This window comes from Telopea speciosissima, chromosome 5, assembly GCF_018873765.1.
Source record: "Telopea speciosissima isolate NSW1024214 ecotype Mountain lineage chromosome 5, Tspe_v1, whole genome shotgun sequence".
NCBI classification, from domain to species: domain Eukaryota; kingdom Viridiplantae; phylum Streptophyta; class Magnoliopsida; order Proteales; family Proteaceae; genus Telopea; species Telopea speciosissima.
Genome location: NC_057920.1, coordinates 9,234,710 through 9,253,234, shown reverse-complemented (window position 1 = coordinate 9,253,234; position 18,525 = coordinate 9,234,710). Strand labels below are relative to the sequence as shown.

At 37.6% G+C, this 18,525-nt stretch overlaps 1 protein-coding gene across 1 annotated transcript; it reads left to right on the top strand.

The window, feature by feature from the left end:
* Positions 1-3,103: 3,103 nt before the first annotated feature.
* LOC122661844 lies at positions 3,104-15,706 on the top strand. The gene is made up of 14 exons (XM_043857351.1): positions 3,104-3,766; positions 3,851-3,905; positions 4,109-4,208; positions 4,352-4,463; positions 4,621-4,716; positions 4,921-5,028; positions 10,513-10,566; positions 10,665-10,801; positions 11,974-12,541; positions 13,551-13,665; positions 13,775-13,824; positions 14,319-14,462; positions 14,756-15,106; positions 15,525-15,706. Exons 1-13 carry the CDS (start codon positions 3,104-3,106, stop codon positions 15,002-15,004), a joined length of 2,451 nt encoding a protein of 816 aa, XP_043713286.1. The 3' UTR covers positions 15,005-15,106; positions 15,525-15,706.
* The last annotated feature ends 2,819 nt before the right edge of the window (positions 15,707-18,525 follow it).

The following is an 18,525-nucleotide window of genomic DNA, read 5'->3' as shown; positions in this document are numbered from 1 at the left end:
TTGTTTTCTTTATGAAGCGGATCCAAGTTCATGAACAAAAACAATCACAAATGCCGAAATTCCATGTTTTTTTTTTTGGTATTTGGGATTGTCTGAAAGACTCCTCTATAGGTGTATTTAGAACTTGTACTTTTTTCTTGATTTTCTGTTTTATTCCCAATAGTTCTGTAAGTTACGGGTAAAGTAAGGTTTTAAAATTATTTGAAAGTGATTTACCATCATGTCACTTATGAGTTGTCATTGTTTTGCATTTTTTTAAAAATATATATGTGAAGTAACATGTTTTACCGGCACTAAAGGGAAATAGTATGGTGAATAATGAGGGCAAAATAATTTCACCAAAGTGGGTTAGTAACCAATTTTATCAGTGATAAACCAGTCGATTTCTCTACCCTTCACACCAACCGGCTTGATTTGGTATGATTTCTTTTTCAATTTCTTTGATTGATTTTTATTTTAGAAATTGTTTGGTTTGATGTTTACACTTTATTTTAGTGAAATATAAATCAAAAGAAATACGTTTAGGCCTATTTTAGAATTTCTATTTTATTTGATTTCTATCTTGCTCTTTAATGAACTCATGGTCAATATGATGGGTGAAGTAGTGATTTCATGTAAAAAAAGTAGAATACTACCGTTCTTCTCTTAATGGTTGCACTACTGCCACTACCTTTGCCATTGCCACCAACTACTGCTACTATTACCATCACTCTCTTCGAAAGAAATATGGAGAATCCATTCTTAGAGATTCTACTACCAAATAGATTTCTTATTCTTGAAATATTTCAAATTGATGCAATTAAATCAATTTCAAATTTGTGATAAAAAATCCATTTGTTGACTATTTTCTTGAAAGCAATTTGAAATTGAAATAGAACTCATGCCAAATGAGCCCTTAATTTTGGTCTTTGACCTAGGGATGTAAATGGATAATTGTAATCTGAATCCGCAACCGTACCTGTGTAGGGACATCCATATTCGTTTAGAGTTATCTAGAAAAAAACTGTCTAGAAAAAAAAAAAACGAATACTTAAAAATAAAAAATTAAGTAAATAATGATCTTGAGGATTCAACAGGTTCTAGAATATGAGGAAAAAAATTGAATAAATATAAAAGAATAAAATTAAGTAGCATAAAAATAAAGTAAAAAGAAAATCATCTATATAAATAACCAACTCGAATTAACATCTACGACAAAGAGAAAGCTGTGTGCACTTAAAAATGCAAGCATGGTATGGGGAGGGAATTTTTTTTTTTTTTCAACAAGAAAATTATCTACTCGATCCGACCAGTTTCGGGTTCAAATCCCAGGCAACCCATTATTATTTGGAATTTTTTATTAAAAAAGAAATCCAATCTGTGGTCTGAAACACCATAATTGAGAAAGTCAGCTTCTGCATTGACAAATTAATGGACCCAATGCCGATTCACCAAAGCTCTGTTGAGCAACCTTCTAATGAGGTTGTCTGCCTGCCGGTTAAACCAAATGAACAACTCCATGAGCTCCACTTCAGTTATGCAGTTGCGGTCATACTTCCTTCACCTAAACTATAACTTAATTTAACGGCTCTTTCCAAAAGGCGTGAATGCAAATAAAAAACATCTCTTGGATAAGCTTAGAGAATCATGGTCTAAGAGAGATGGATTGAGAGTGAATTGTATCCGCCAGGAGGAGGAAGGTCCGGGTTACATAAGGCAGAGATGTAAACGGATGGTCGAAAAATCGAATACGATCCGCATTTGAATCCATCTGAATCCGTTTAGAGGTATCTGTATTTAGCTAGAGAATATTCGAATCCGATCACATCCGATCCGTATCCAAGCCGAATCCGATCCATTTACATCCCTACTTTGGACCAACAAAACTATTTCTCATTAACATGATGATTGATGAAATAGCAGTTGAAGGACAAATATGTAATTCAATGCTCATAAAAATCTTTAAAACTCCTCCCGTTAGCAACTAACCGAATTTACTAACAGCAGAGTTTAAGTGTTAAATAGTTTGGAAAGTAAGGTAGTCCGTGTACTTTTAAGAAACACATGGGGGGAAGTGTAATTTAGCCATTCATGAAGGAAGGTCCGTGTAATTAAATGATGATTTAGCCAATTTATCTATCAAATTTAGACTTGGCAAATAAAAAATGAAACCCTAAAAGATGTATCAAATTGTCATGGTACCCACTTTTAAAGCACCACGGAAATTTGTTCTGAATGAATTATTGTTTGGACCAACGGTTTCAAAATTGGGAATCGAATCAATGAATAGATTCAGAATCAACTATGATCGATCTCAATTCTAAACGATTTGACATAACTGATTCATACCAAGAAACCCTAGAATCTCTGTGATTTCAGATTGGAGGATCGATTTTAGGCTCCTTCAATTATGGGAATCGAATTGGAATTCACAGGGCTGATTCATACCAAGAAACTCTAGCGGATTCGTTTAGTTTTCAGATCAGAGAGCTGATTTTAAGATCCTCTAATGCCAAAATCGGATTGAAATTATGGTTTTAAAAATCGGGAATTGGAGATGAATCGGTTAATACCTATCCTAACCGTTGCTTTCTGAATTGGAATTGGATTTGAATCAGCCGAATCCTAGTAATTTTCTTTGTAATTCATCTTGAATTGGATCGATTCCTGAATTTGACTCAATTTTCACCATAAAACATCTTAGATTCCCGATTCCTAAACCGCTCCAGGCCGAATCTGAATCATCTCTAGCCCATTCCGATTCCGATTTCAAGTTTTAAAACCTGGATTGAAATTAACAGGGCCGATTCAATCCCCGATGCCGTGTTTGAGATGTAAATGGTCATAGACTCATAGGCGCCTCAAAATTCCAAAGGAATTCAGATCGTGCCATGGACAGCCCAACTCGGTGTTGCGCAAATTCGAATAATTTGGCGCCAAATTCACTCCGTTTTCGCTCGATTTGTTTAAAATATTCAAACTTTTTCTTTCTCTCTCATGGCCTCAATGCCTCTTCCCGCATCTGAATTCTGAATACAAGATCGGGCAATTCAGATCTCCGAAGCATCAGTTTTTCTTCATTTCCACTCTAGTACGTTTTTTTCTTTAGTGTAGGAATACAGGGATGGAGAGTGATGATGAGTATGATCTCTTTTCCCCTCTTGAAGGATCTCCATCTCCAATCCCTCCAAGTAAATTTAAGCGCTTGAAGAAAGCAGTCAGGGTTTCGAATCAGAAGCGTGCTTTAGAAGAGCAAACTAATCTTGTCTCTGCTGTGGATTTTCTAGGTGGGGTAGATACCGAGTCTTCGCAAACCCTACATGGCGGGACGTCAGTGGATCCAACGGCGGTTGCATTGGAACCTGAGGGGTTTGACGACCAAGAAGATTTAGATTCTGGTTCGGATGGGGTAGATATTAAGTCTTCGAAAACCCTAGATATTGGGAAATCAGTAGATCCAACGCCGGTTGCATTGGAACCCGAGGGTTTTGACGACCAAATGGATGATCGTTCTGAACCTCTTAGAACCTTTGACGCTGGAGAGGGATCTTATTTGGGCGCTTCAGATGCTGACATCGAAGAGGTTGACGAAAAAGGAGATGAACGAAGTACGGGCTCGGGAGAGGAGATTGGAGGAGAAAAGCCCTTAGAGATGAATATGGTGAAATCTTTGAAGAAAAGGCCCAGTATGGGTGGGTCGAAGGAGAAGAAAAATAAGAAGGCTAAGACTGTCGGTGATGCTGGAAAGTCAGAGGCATCCACTCGGGCCAAGAGAGGGCTAGAAAAGGTACGTACTGCAAATCGAATTTTCATTTATGTAAGGGTTCGTTTTGAATCTCGCCGTTTATATGAGCTGTTTGTAATTTCTCAGGAAAGGAATGCCCTGCTTGGGGAGCTTCATGCCGAGTCTCAGAGAATATTACGAGGTATATGATGCATTTACAGTTTTTTTAAGTTTTCGGAAGTTTCCGTTTTACAGTCCCCTTGTTTGAACTTTGAACCTGGAAGTTCGCAATTAAAAAAATAAGGAAGATGAAAACTTTGATCTCGAATTTGTTTATCAACAAAGGTGAGTATATTAAATTCTTTGCTTCATCTATACGGTTGGAAATTTTTTTTTTGGTTCCAGAAACTAGAAATGCATCGTTTAAGCCAGTGCTGCTTGTACATAAGCCAATATCTTCAATTTTGGAGAAGATCCGACAAAGAAAGCTAGAGGTGTCAAAAAAGTGAGTAGACTCAACCTAGTAAGCTTTACCCTGAGCTACTTAGGATTGGGTGCTTGAATTCTACATACAAATTAATTTCCTCAAAAGCTTCCAATCACTACACTTACGTTTTTGTTTTTTTTTTGGTTTTTTTTGGGCACCAGAGCTTGTTATATGAACAGTTATGAAATTCTCGCTGATGCTACTGATTATTCAAGAGATAGTACTCTGGGTCCTAATACAAAACGTGTTAAGAGTGATGCGGGAGAAAAAGGGGTGCGCCTCCTAATTTTATGCTCAATCATTTAGATGTTGTCTTGTTTCCTCTCTCTCTCTCTATATATATATATATATATATATATATATACATATACACACACACACATATTGTCTTCTCCTTATTTTATGATTTCATGGCTCGCCTTTGCATCAGGTGAATGTAGAGAGTAGCTTGGATGCTGATCATGCGAGTAGATCCATTGACCACATGACTCTGTCAGGCCAATGTGAACATATCCTCCATGATGTGGTGAGTATGCTTCTCATATATGTATCCACAGTGAATTTCAATAAATTTTGTTCAATCTCAACAAAGTGAAGATGGCATGTCTCCAGATAATAGAGAAATATTTCATCATCTTTGTCATTTGTTTGAGATTTATTATACCACTACAACTGTTATTATGATTATTATGATTGTTTATTTAGGAATATTTTATCATTAATGTTTCAGGGTACAGCCACACACCTGACTAATGCAGGGGGTAGTCTAGATTCTGGTCATATGAGTGAGGAAGGGCTGACTCCTTCAGGGCAATGTGAAAATACCCTCCACACTGCGGTAAGTAAGCTCTTTTTTTTTTTTAAACTTAAATTTCAGGAAAAAAAAGGCAATGGTATTTGATACACCAACTCAATATAGTATTCTTATGAGGAAGAGACTTGGAAGCGGTTTCTTCTTTTCATTTGCATAGTTTTTGCAGCTTGGTTTTCTGGGCACAACCATGTTGCATGCTGTAGTTTTGATGATAATCATGTGAATGGATCTAGGAATCTAGCATCTGTGTGACTTTTTAAGTTCCTTTTGAAAAATATCCTCCCCTAGGACCCCCACATGTCAAATGAGGCACTGTTAGTTGGATTTGGTTGCCAAGTGAAGCATTAAATGTCTATTGTCACACCCCGGCCTGGTTAATAAGGGCCAAGTGTGACTGGATGTCTCTGACATCCAACCAATCCCCTAGGATCGCAAGTGTAGTACTCCATTTACAAACATGTCTCACAAATACAGTAATCAGAGGCAGCGGAAACAATTTAAATAATAGAGGTAACATCAGTAATAAGAGAAGTCTAAGTGATATTTCATTGATATAAAGGATAAAGTTTGTGATACAACTATACAGTTTTCAAAATTATCAGAAAGTAAAACTATACAAGAACTATATTATAACTATACAAAAGTGTTATAAATACAAAAGAGTGGGGAGATAGCCTGGTCTGTCAGGCCGAGATCAAGAGAATGCGCAATCATCACATGCGCACGAAGCATCGTGCACTCCAAACTCCAGCGCCGCAATTCTACCACCAGAATTAACTAAGTCATCTAAAAAAAAAAAAGGTAATGTAGTCCTAGATAGGTAGGAGACCTACTAGGAGCCAAATAACAGGATCACATATCAAAAGGGGTTGCTGGTTCGAATGGACAACACTAGGATTTAGGTCAATTCCTAGGGTTTGGGTTGGATATTGGGAAAGGGGTTTATAGGGTATTAATGGGCAGGTCTAGGGGGTTATTATGGGATAAAAATAATTGGATTTGGGAAGGTTTTAAAATTTTGTAATTTTGGACAGAATTGAGTTGCAGGTTTTGGGTTTTAATGGAGTGGAGGAATGGAGGGGTTATAGTGGAGACTAAGGGCTAGGGTTAAGGTCGAGTGTAGGGAATGATGTGGGGAATGTAGGTTGGAAGTAGGGTTTGAAAGTGAAGGCTAAATCTGGAGTTATGGGGGAATCCTAGTGGAGGTAGGAATGCAGGTTTAATGGAGAATTAGGGTTTGATGGATGGAGGGGACTGTGGATTAGGTCTAAGGAAGAAGGGAATAACTAAATTAACAAACAACTCACCGGATCTGCAGATCTGCAGTAGCAACAAGTTGAGGAAGCTTGATTGAAGAAGAAGAAGGACCTCCCGATCTACAAAATGCAAGGAGTCGATCGGAGTCCACCAATCCCTTCACCTTGATATTACGCACAAGGTAGCCTTGATATTACTCACAAGGTTCACTCAACAGAGCAGAGCAGCAGCAATGGCAGCAAACAAAAGTTTTTTTATTAATCAAAATCGTATCTAATGTTGGCCTCCCTTACAAACTTATATAGAAGACTCAAAAATAGACTTAGACGCTAAAAAGGAATGGCCTAACCCTATCCCTAATCTATTAGGTAACTTAAACTGACTGAGAAACTAGAATACTAAAGGAAATAGACTCAAAACATGTCTGGACTTATAGACTCCTAATCCAATTCAACTTACATCACATGACCAATTAAGTTGTCACATGACCACTTAACCAAGTCACATGATCACTTAAATTGAACCAATTGGATGCAACCAATTTGAACCGGTTCAATTAAAAAACATAAAAATAAACTAAGTATTGGGCTAATCCCGTATGCAACCTATATACCCATATTTTAGGCCCATAAAAATGGCTTATTACATTAGAAACCCATGGGATCAAAGGCCCAACATGTATGTAACCCAACCCTGGACTTATTCCCAATGAAACAAGCCCTATTTGGTGATGAATCTGCATCATAAGGATATCCACAGGGGTGAGCTCCACTGAGCCCAGCAAGGGAAACACACAAGCAAGTGTAAATAGTCCATGATGCATGTCTAGGTCTCATGAGGTATAAATGCTACTGTAGTAGGTATGATATTCCCAGTCACGGAATGAACTCATCGGTCTTCCCAAGAATACTACTCTACTACGGTGGGGACCCGCCAGTTCCGGAATATACACATCAGACCTTGACGAATCCCCAGTGATAACCCTACTGTTGTTCCCGTTTCGGTATGTATTCATCAGACCTGGGACAGTGAATGACATTCCGGTATTAACCCTTCAGACCTGCCACGGGTTATCCAACAGCTCAACCCCTGTTGGTAAAGGTCGTAGCATTGCGTTCATGCCAATTCTAACCATATGCATACTATCATGATGACATGAATCATAATAGATAATACAATAATTTTGTCCAACATCATCATCATCATAATAAATTCCAAGAATTAAGTAATAAATGCAATGCAATATGGAAATGCAACCTAATATCATGCACATCTAATGCAAAGAAGTTAAAGCTAACAAAAATACATGATCAGTGTTATTAATATGATGCATGACATGGCAATCATAACAAACCGAAATTAAATATCACAAACACGCCGAAATTAAAGTCAAAATCCCCTTACTTGATATGATTGACTAGCCTAGGGCAGTAAAATTCCAGCAATCCAGTCAGAAACAGTCAAAGACAGGTTAGAACAGTCCTAAAATAGAACAAAATATCACATATTAAGGTCAGAAGTAAGCTCAGGTCAAACCCAAGCATTGAGGGGCATTTTGGTCCAAAAATATTGGATCGGATTCAAAGGGTAGAATTGGGGGTTTTGTTTGTAGGCCCTGGATCTTGACATGCAAGGGTCCAATTTCACTTTTTAGACAATTCCTAAGGTGGGTCAATATAAATTTCAGGTTAATTCCAAAAACCACAATTAATTTGGGGGTTTGGCCAAATAAACCCAAATTACCATCCTAGGGTTTAATGGAATGTATAATTCAGCTGTAATTTGGTATGTAACATGTAACACATAAGTTATAACAATAGCTTAACCATAATTTGGTTCGAATCAGGGTTAAATCATAGGATTTGGCTAATTAAACCTATTAATATATGGTTTAATGGCTGAAATGGGTTTAGAACCCAAGTAGGGACAAGAGAATAGAGAAGATGAGGAAGAGGACAACATACAATTCACAACCTAATTTCATGTCTGAACCACCATTGGGTCCAATTTGGTGTTCTAGGCCTATTCTAAGATGGGTCATGTCCATTTAGTGAATCAATTTCAGAATTTTGGTTCCAATTTGGGGATTTTTGTTATTAATTCCAATTACACATTTAGCGTTCATGAATTAGGCAATTCAGCCAAGAATTGGGTTCCTAAGATGGGGATTTCAGGTCACATCCACATCTGAACCACTAATTGGTTCAAAACAGAATTTGATTGAGCATAATTTAGTTAATAAAGCATGTTCCTAAGCTTTAATGGCAGAAATGAGTTTAGGCTGAGATTAGACTGAAATTAGACTGAAATTAGAGAAGAAAGGCATGGGAGCAGCAGGGATCTTCAAGGTTTACCTGAAATCAGCAGTTAGAACAGTGTATAATCAGCTTTGGAATGTGCAGCAGGGTGTGCAATTGAACTTCAAAGCTCCAATTTCAGGTAGAAGATCAAAGCCCCATGGTATAGCCCTCTCTTCCTTTCTTGTTTTCTTTTTTCCTTCTTTTCTAAGCTTCCCAAGGCTGGATCGGTTTTGCCCAATTTGGTTTTATGTTTTGTGATTTATGAATAGTGAAATGACATATATATATATAGTGCTTAAGTGAAGGGCTGTTTGCTTAATTAAAGCTAGAATCAGTTTTTAGAAATTAGTTTTTAAATCTGATTTTTAATAGAATTTTGTACCTAATAGTTTATTCTAATTATATAATGATGTCATATGACATCAGTGGTAGTCCGGGTACAAGTAACTATTGGAAATAGGATTCCCCACTGGGGATGTGGGTCCCACAGAGATAAATTACTAAATTGCCCTTATAAACTCTATTTGGTCAATACAATACATTATAAAATACAAACAAATCGTACTTACAATAGGTTTAATTGACAGAGAGGTTCTACATGCTGTCCAGCCAGTAGATCCAACATAGGTAGCTTTGGTGCGGGGTACCAGCGGGCTCCTCTGACTCCAGAAGAGCAAGGTAGTTGGCTGTTCGAAATGCCCTTTATAGACGAGTCATGAGATTGGTCTGAATTTCTTAATTGAGACAGCCCAACACTTAGAGACTAGCTTGGGCAATGAACCAGAACCTGAAACCACACAGGTTCCAAAAGTTCAAATTTATTGCGGGTTTCACATCTATTATAGTAGGACAGTTTTAAAATCCTGTCCTTGTGGGCAATGGGTTCTATGGATTACAAAGTGAGGCTTGATCTACAGATATGAAAGCTTGTCTCACATTTATTAGGACTGACAAGTAGAAAGTAGGTAGAGAGAAATAGGGATTGGAAGATAAAAATCTTTAAGTCTAGGGCAGGATTCAAGAATTAGAAATTTAGGGAAGGGAGGAATCAAACAAAAATGAAATTTGAAATGATGCAACAAATAGATGAATTATAAGGAGGGTTGAAAAATCTGATTTGCATCACCAAATAAGCAGGTAGATTTCATTAATTGTAATTCTGAAGAAAACTCGCACGTTTGAAAACCAATCTGTCACTCTTGAGTTGAGAAATTTTTAAGATTTAAAAAAAAAAAACAGAAAAAACAGCCACATGCCTGAAAGATCTAACCTGGAAATTTGAATCTAATTCAAGAAACTCACGAAGAACTTGAGTAGAAATAGAAACAACATTGAAGCTTTTGCAGCAGTAGCAAGGAAAGCAAAATAACAGTGAACATCTATATCAGACCTGAGGTATAGTGTGCATTGGATTTTTCCTATGAAATGTGGCCGTCAAAGTTGAATATCTTCCAACAAGACATTCAAAAGAATCATCCTTATTTCCTTGGGCTGGGGAGTGGAGGGACCACATTTCTGGGATTTTATTTTGAGTCCTGCCACTTGTAGTAACGTGATGAATAAGTGATAGCCTCTTACATCAATATAAGCTGCCATATGTAAGGTACTACAGTAGCCCAAATTGGACTTGAAATCCTGTTCTGTAGGATTAAAATGGAAATGCATATGAGCAAATAGCCTTTATTGGGGGTATCGTTGCATGTATTACGAACCAAAGTCAGGATGGATTTGGTTTATTTCAGTTTGTCACCAGTTTTTTATTTTTGTGTGCTTTGAGCTCCTACTTGTGAATATATATGTTCCTTGCTAGAGTATTTATATCCTGATGCTGCATGAGTTCAGGATTTTTTTCAATGGATTAGGTTGGGTTGGTTTGAATAAGCCTAGCAGCTATTTGGCTGTCAATGCTTCAGCTTAGTTCTGCTAAATGGTTGTATCTGTGTAACTGCAGGCTTTGGATGAAGGATCTACACATGCATTTCGTCCTCCTGTAAATGACACTCAGGTTTGCTTCACTCATTTAATTGTTTGAGGCAATTGCAATTTTAACAAATGGATACAGAAGAAGCTTATATTTGGGATATTTGCATGTTTTTGTTACAGGATATTTTTTGTGAATCTCAACCATGTGATGGAGATGATGAACAACCAATGAGTCAGTCTGCCAGTCCTCTAGAAGAAGCTCTTGCATCGTCAGTGGTTCCCATGAACTTAAAGCTAGATTCTGTTCCTGATGATCTGTAAGTGTGGACTTTTCTGTAGGCTTTTTTAGTTATCTTTTCTTCGTTGCAAACAATGAATTGATGATAAATAGATTTCCTTCGTTATTTTACTGATACATAACCCTGTGAAGATGCTAAACATCACAAGTCTTCCAACTTTTGTGCTGTTCTTATGTGTTTGAAGTCAATCATTGCAATGAAATCTGATGTTGCTCTGCGGAGGTACAGCTTATTTTTTGTTTTTGTGGGAGTTTAGTTTATGCTGTCTAATTTGTTCTGAACTATGGAGCCACAATTGAACCTGCTTCATTTTGCTATTATGTTTGATCATTCTTGTTACTTACACCTCAATTTTTTTAATTTTTTTTTTTTGGAATTTGTGTGGTTAGTAAGGCTGGTTTGGGCTTTACTAAAAAAAAAAGAAGTAAGGCTGGTTTGGGATCATCCTGGAACATCCCAACAGTGAACATTGTACCGTTTGGGATGTTCAGGGGATGTTTCAGGGACAATCTTGAACCAGCTCTAAATGATTGATTTATGAAGAAGAGTGACACATACATGGAAATGTAAAATGCGAGAGTTTGGAAACAGTTGACTTTGGCAACTTTATACATCTACTAAGGCTCCATCTGGCTGGAAGAACAGGGAAGGGACGGAAAATGAAATTTAAAGTTTTAAACCAAAGTAAATGGATATTTTTGTAATCATTAGAAACAATGATTGTGTGACTAACTCAAGGTCTTACTAAACATAGTAATTTAACATTTCAAACTAATTTCTTGGATTTCAATTAGATAATATGACAAGGTTATGGAATCTATTTGAAAAGTTTAATAGCGTATTTGGTGGAATTTTAAGTTGCTTACCGTCATTATTATAAAAGGTTTACCTCTTACAACCAAGAGGAGCCTAAATGTTTTTTTTTCCCCTGCTGTTGATTTGGACGTCATTCTACATTCTCGTAAAAAAAATATTTTTCCTGCTGTTGTATTGGAAGTCATTCTACATTATCATAATAATCTTTTCATTATTTGTTGTTATCATTGTTACCAGTTTGTTGGTTGTACTGATACAGAGATTCCCTATATAATTTTATTACTTATCTTTTGTCTTTATGTTTGGTAAATTTACAAGTGTGCTGATTATTCTAGTCTCCATGAGAGTCTATGCTGATTGCTAACTTTATGCAGTTCTGATGATGATGAGGATGACAACAAGGAGAACATTGAACCTTATCCACGGAAACAAGTTACTGTATGTTTGTCTCCAAAAGGAGATCCTGTTAAAGCCTTTGTTGATGAAGAAGCAGAAGTGGAAGATGATAGTGACAATGACCTTATGCGATTCCAAGAAAATGAAGAGGATGGGGAAAATGAAGATGAGGAACTCAATGATCTTATAGTAAGAGGATACCGAGAGAAGCCAATAGATGGTGAAATGCGGAATCAGCTTCATCAGAAGTGGCTTGAACAACAGGATGCAAATGAAACAGATAATGTTTTGCAAAGGCTGAAAGGTGGATGGAAACAGCGAGAACCAATAATGCTTGAAGATGAAGAGGAAGATGAAGAGTTTGGTGAGGATTCTCTGGATGGTGTACCGGATGATCTACTTCCATCTAATGTTGTCAAAGCAAATTCAAAAAAATTGAAGCAGATGATTCCCGAGATGTTTACTGATAAGGATGATGTTTTTTTGTCCTCTGATGATGAGGAAACAGAGCAGAGTTTACATAAACAGCGGCTACTTGAAAAAATTGTAAGTTGTTGACAGCCTTTAGGCATTGGATTTATTGAATTTTGCACTCCATTGCATACATATTCTTGATTGAATAAGCCTTTAATATTCTCACTGTTTATAGATAGTTTATCATGTCTTAACAGGTGTAGCAAGCTTGTCCTTTTTCAGTATACAGTAAATGATATGTGAGGGGTTGGCTAGTTGAATTGCTTGAGACTCTTTTTTCTCGCTTTCTTGTTGATGTTTTCTATCCCTTGGGGTTGACGTATGTTACACATTTTACCCTCACAATACCTGTATACCATAATGTTATGGCATTTCGTACCCACCTCCAACTTGCTTTTGGGTCTCAAACTGTTCAGGAAGATGGAAGTGTCATACTCTCACATGGAGCCACCCATGTGGCAGTGTTGCACTTTAAAGTTAACCTGAGGGTTCCTTATGGGCCTCATACTGTGATCAAGTTGCCAAGTCTTCACTCAGCTTCAAAAGGTAAAATTAGGATCCATTCAGTGTCAACGGGTTTAGATTTTTGACATTAACATGCCATTTTCTTTACATAACCAGTCATAAACGTCCACTGAGAGGTAGTAAATCGATTTTTGTTCTTGTCACCTAAACACCAAGAAAGTATTGCAAGCAGCCAAGATATTCAATTTTAAAGTAATTGGCAAATGGGCATTCAGATCAGAGATGCCACTGCATTTACTCTGAAATTAGAGGAGTAAGTTTGCTCATGAAGTGTGGAAAACAGTTCTACATGACTTCTAAAACCGTAACAAGCTTGGAATGAATGATATTTATGTTCCTGATTGAGTAGTGCTAAAGGTTGTTTATCATGTGTCAACAATTTAAATGAAATTGAGGGGATGACCAGTTGAGTAAACTATATCTTTTCTCACTTTGTAAATGTTGATTCGTCCCCCCCCTCCCCCTCTCCCTTTCTTCTTTCCACACAACTTAAAACTGTCACTCTTTTTTTTAATACTGGTTTGGAAGACTAAGTGAAATTTATGTTATTTAACAGGAAGATCAGGCCTCATTTTTGTCTCCAGCGGAGGATGAGAGTTCCAGAGAAGTTTTTGGTCTTATAAAGAAGCTGAATATCGCTCCTGAAACCAAGAAAAAGCCTAAAGCCTCATGTATAAGCTTTTCACACGGGATTTCTGTTTTTCTCTTCCCCCCTTTCCCTACATCTTGTAAATTGCACTTGATCATCACTTAATGTTTCTTATCATATTTCATTTGCAGCTTCCTTTGATATGCTGGTCACTGGAGGAAACAGAAACAATTCTTCAAAGGTCAATAATCTGCACCAATTCGTATTGAATTAAGAATTAGTGTGTCTTAATGCAATCAGTTGAATTGATCAATCGAAATCTGACAACAGTAAGGTTGAACTAAATGTCATATATCGAGTGCAACTAAACAGATTTTATTAACGCCCAATTAGAGCTTTTCATCTGCCTGATTACAGTGATAGTGCAAGTGCTGGGCTGGAATTATTGAGCTTTGGTGAACTCCCTTTTGTTTCACTTTTTGCTTTTTTCTCCTCGGGGAGAGGGTCTGGAATGCAGACTGGTTAGTGGTGAATTGTTGTTAAGAGGGTGGATGAGGTGATGATGGGTCTTGAGCACTAATTCCCACACCACCCTCCACTGCTCTCCTAAGTAGGGTACAATCTTAAATTTTGGAAGAGTGTCCGTGGTACATGTTTTTACTTAGTTCACTCATAACACAACCTGTGCTTATTCCTGCTGGTATTTTTGCAATTCTGAATTGACATACGTTGCAGTCATCTTTCTTGGGGCGAGCGCCGAGCATCTCTTCATCATCGTCCCATAAGCATGGATCAAGCACTAGCCGATCTTTTATTTTTGGACGGGATGACAGCAATAGTAGGAGTGGAATCTCATCATCAGAGGTTTCTTCAGATATTGTAAGTTCCATTAGCAGAAGAAGATTGAGCTACAACTTATTTTAGATGGTTTTCCCACTACTACCTGGATTCTGGATAATTGAAATCATAATCTGCAAAATAAATGGGTGAATCACTTGAAATTTCTTCTAAAGGCGTGCTAGCTCTCTAAGACTCAGCCTTTGTTTTCCATAAATTGATCTGCTTGTTCTTGATTGCATTTCTTGCTGTTTGCTGAATACTGTATTATATTTTCATCTGCACATCTTTTCCATTTTATAATGTTATTGTTCTTTCCAAATTACGATCTGCAGGGTCTGAAAGAAAAACAGTCAACTACAAATGCATCAGCTAAGTATAGTAGCTCTCAATCCAAATCCAGTTGGCAAAGTGTAAGGACTGTAACCGAAACAGTATCAGGTTCTTCACTTTTTGAGATCCTGAGGCGCTCCTCCATGGAGTCAGATCACAGTAGTAGGAATAATTTGGTTGGGCAAACACAAACTGTTTTTGCTGCATTTAAATCTGGAAAGAAGGCGATAAAGATAGAAGGAAGAACCTAATGCTGATGTAAATCTGTATGTGCAATGTCGTTAAGGTGGGGGTTAAAAGGCTTCAATGTCTGCACTTCATGCTTTGAAGTGGGTTCTATCCTGTGTATTAGTGGAATTTAATCTAGTGATGTTTCTCCTTAATGGATACATGTATTTCATATGGTTTAATGTGAACTTTTGTTAATGAATAATTTTTTTTTTACCATCGTCGATTAAATCTGCAATTGAAGTTGAAAGCAGGTTAAGTAGTTGGCCCAGACTACCAAATTGTGCCAGACCATGATTTTGAGGGGCTAAATTACACTGTTTAGGCGTTAGGCAGTTCTTAGAGGTATTTTTTCTTTTCCTATCTTCTGCTTATACTTTTAATGTTTAGTTCATGTTGTCTTGTAATTGTGGCGTGGGTTCATGCCGTCTGCCCTGTAGCCAATTGCATGCCTTTGCTGGGGTGTTTGTTGGGTCTAGTTGGTGATGCATAGATTGTTTGTTGCCCATCCAACCAAACTCTGATTAATATAGACAACAAAAACAAGTCTTCAGATTTTGGGAGAAACAAGCAATGGAAAATCAGTTTTTATGCTAAAATTTCACTTCCGGGGGCCTTATTTACCATAAAATAGTTGGAGTCTTTCCAAGTTAAATCCAAGTAAAATGCTCTGTTTATTTCTCAGCAAAACCCTTTTTAAGTAGAATCCTCCTTTTTTGCACTAATATTACATAAGAATTTTCCTTTTATATGATTTTTACTTGGAAATGAAATGGAGTGAAAAGGAATTCAAATAAAACCTTACTTCTGTACTAATTTTGATTGAGAAATTTCCTTTTACATATGGTATTTACTTAAAGAATCCATCAGTGCAAAAATGATTTCTGAAATAGAATGTAATGGATCTACAAAAATGCATTTCTCCCTTTTAAATTTCTAACATTATCCCATTTTATATTTTCATGTGTAGGTTCAATTATTACTGGTAGACCAGAGTACTTATGGGCTGAGATCTGCTTTTTTCAGCTAATCCATAATTCAGTCAGTAGTCTTTGGCATCCTGAATTGAGCTCCTTTCCAGAGAGCCCAGCACGCCCAGGGAGCATCCAGCCGTTGGGCTGTGCCGCACACATCCTAGGCGTGCGCCGAGATGTGTGCGGCACAGCCCAACCCTTGGATGCCCATTGGGCACTCCCTGGGCGTTGAGGTCCCTGGAGAGGAGCCGGATCCCAGGAACAGGAACCGAGTCCAGCAAGCCATTTGCTGCACGGTTGATCTAAAACCAATGGGAACTAGTTTTCTGTCCAGGAGTGTAGCTTATGCCAGTCTCCCATGTGTCTATCTCTCTGCTCAAAACAAGAGGGCAGATGTGTCTTTTCATATGGGGAGGAGAGAGAGATTCATGGGAGTGCTGGCAGAGGCCACACTCACGCACAGAGTTCTTTTCCCCAAAACTAATTAATCATTATTTTCCACTGAAGCTGAATTCGTCTTAAGCTGATCACTACACAAAAAGATACTATAAACCAGAGTACTCATGGGTTGGTCCTGATTCTGAGTGAAGCCTCAAACTTTTTTGATTCCCTAAGAACCACATTGCCTGATCTTGACATAGAAAGCGTGGTTTCAACCTTAAGCAGGGTTTTAGTAATCGATATTGGAATCAGTCTTTGCTGATATCAATCCGATACCGATCCGGATCAACTGATCCAGATTGGCTGTTTTAACTTTGTTTTCATCAAAAAATTAGTTTTTCTCCATTTTACCCCTACCTGTACCGATCCACTAATATAGGATCGGTCAGGGATTAGTAGACCGATACCGATACCTTTGCACCTTTAGGGTTATGAGTTCAACTCTTAAGCACCTTTAGGGTTACCTACTGAAAGTGGTTTCATTTTTCTCTTAGACCCAGTTTTTCCTGGTTCATGTGGATTGTGGGGTTTCTACCAAAAAAAATAAAATGTGGATTGCGGGGTCGTGCATTGACCCATGGTTTACCTAATATATCTATAAAATATAAGGGAAATTGCCTAGATATATGAGATCAGAAAAATAATTACAAAACAAGTAAATTTGACTTTGGTTTACTTGTTTTGTAATTCTTTTTCTTATTCCATAAATCTAAAGAAATTATCGCCCCCAAACAAAAAACCTGTTTGATACCTTATTATACTCATTAAGTTGGTCGGATGAGTCGTACACAATTGTTCTCCTTTGGGATATTGGGTATCACTTGTATCGGTCCAACTTATACAAATAAAAGACTCAGCAGGTGGTGGAATTTTTTTTGGAAATTTTCGATTCTTCCAAAATTTAAGACTTTCTTTTGGCGTGTCCTTATTGCAGGTTTACCAACTAGAAGCATTTTATCGAAGTGGATGTCTATCAATCCTAATTGTGCTCTGTGTGAAGCCCATGAGGAATCCATCTGGCATATCCTTGTTACCTGTCCGGTGGCAAAACATATTTGGGCTAGTGGAATGTTGGGCCTCAGAACTGAACTTTTCACATCTCGCTCTTTTGAAGCTCTTTTGAAGAGCTATGCGTCTCTTACACCTCTAGCCATTTTCTGGATAAAGCCTCTCTTAGATGGTTTTTCTCGATTTTTATTATAATTTGCTATTTTATTTGGGAGTCCATAAATAAATTGATCTTTCGAAAAGAAAAAGTGAATCCTTATAAAACCATAATTCTCATCAATAGGTGGATCAACAACCTTAATATCCCCCCCCCATCCTGATGATTTGGTTAACATAACCTCCCAACCATTGTACTCAGTAGTCTCCTACGGTTATCTACTCTGATGATCCTATCTTATGCTGTGCAGGAACCTTCACCCCAGCTCTGAACAAGTTAGCATGAGTGTTTTGTGTCATTCTGCAAGGGAACATCATTTTGGCAGAAACAAGAAGAATGATAGCACACCACGGTCTCGAGCCAGAACTCACGGCAATCAGGAAAGACATGCAAAAGGCGAGAGAGTCACATTACGATCCTTAAGAAATTTGGACATCTAGCCAGGAATTACTCCTTTTTGTTCCTCAGCCAAAAACTAAACCTTGGCCTTTGGCTTTTAGTCCCCCACCTTATGAATAGTTTGGATGACGTAAAGAATTATAAGTTTGTTTTTTTGGCAGGGAATACCGAATGCCCATGTTCTTTTGGGGTTATCCCAAATGCTCTGCTTTAATTTTGCTGACGTGGACCTGGTTGTACCTATTACACCTATTAATTAATTAATACATTTTCTTTCTTCCATTAAAAAAAAATAAATAAAAAGAAAATTCAATCTTGAATTTTGCAACTCCCATTGCATACAGAGAGTAGTTACTCTTCGTCTACCGTCCTCTCACAAATATTTTTTATTTGGATTGGGGATTGTAGCTAGACTACGTGGTCGCACTGTGCATACATGGCCGTTACTATGCTGCATGCTGCACACAGCAGTGCTCTAGTTACAGCAAGGGATAAAAATTCCCAATGAAAATCCACACGGGGGCATCAACAGGGGTAAAATTTTCACATTTCATGAGGTAAGAGC

Coding starts and splice junctions, on each gene's coding strand:
- LOC122661844 (XM_043857351.1), top strand. CDS start 3,104: ATGGAGAGTGATGATGAGTATGATCTCTTTTCCCCTCTTGAAGGATCT. Junction 13,666..13,774: donor GAAAAAGCCTAAAGCCTCAT/GTATAAGCTTTT, acceptor TTTCATTTGCAG/CTTCCTTTGATATGCTGGTC. Junction 14,463..14,755: donor CAGAGGTTTCTTCAGATATT/GTAAGTTCCATT, acceptor TACGATCTGCAG/GGTCTGAAAGAAAAACAGTC.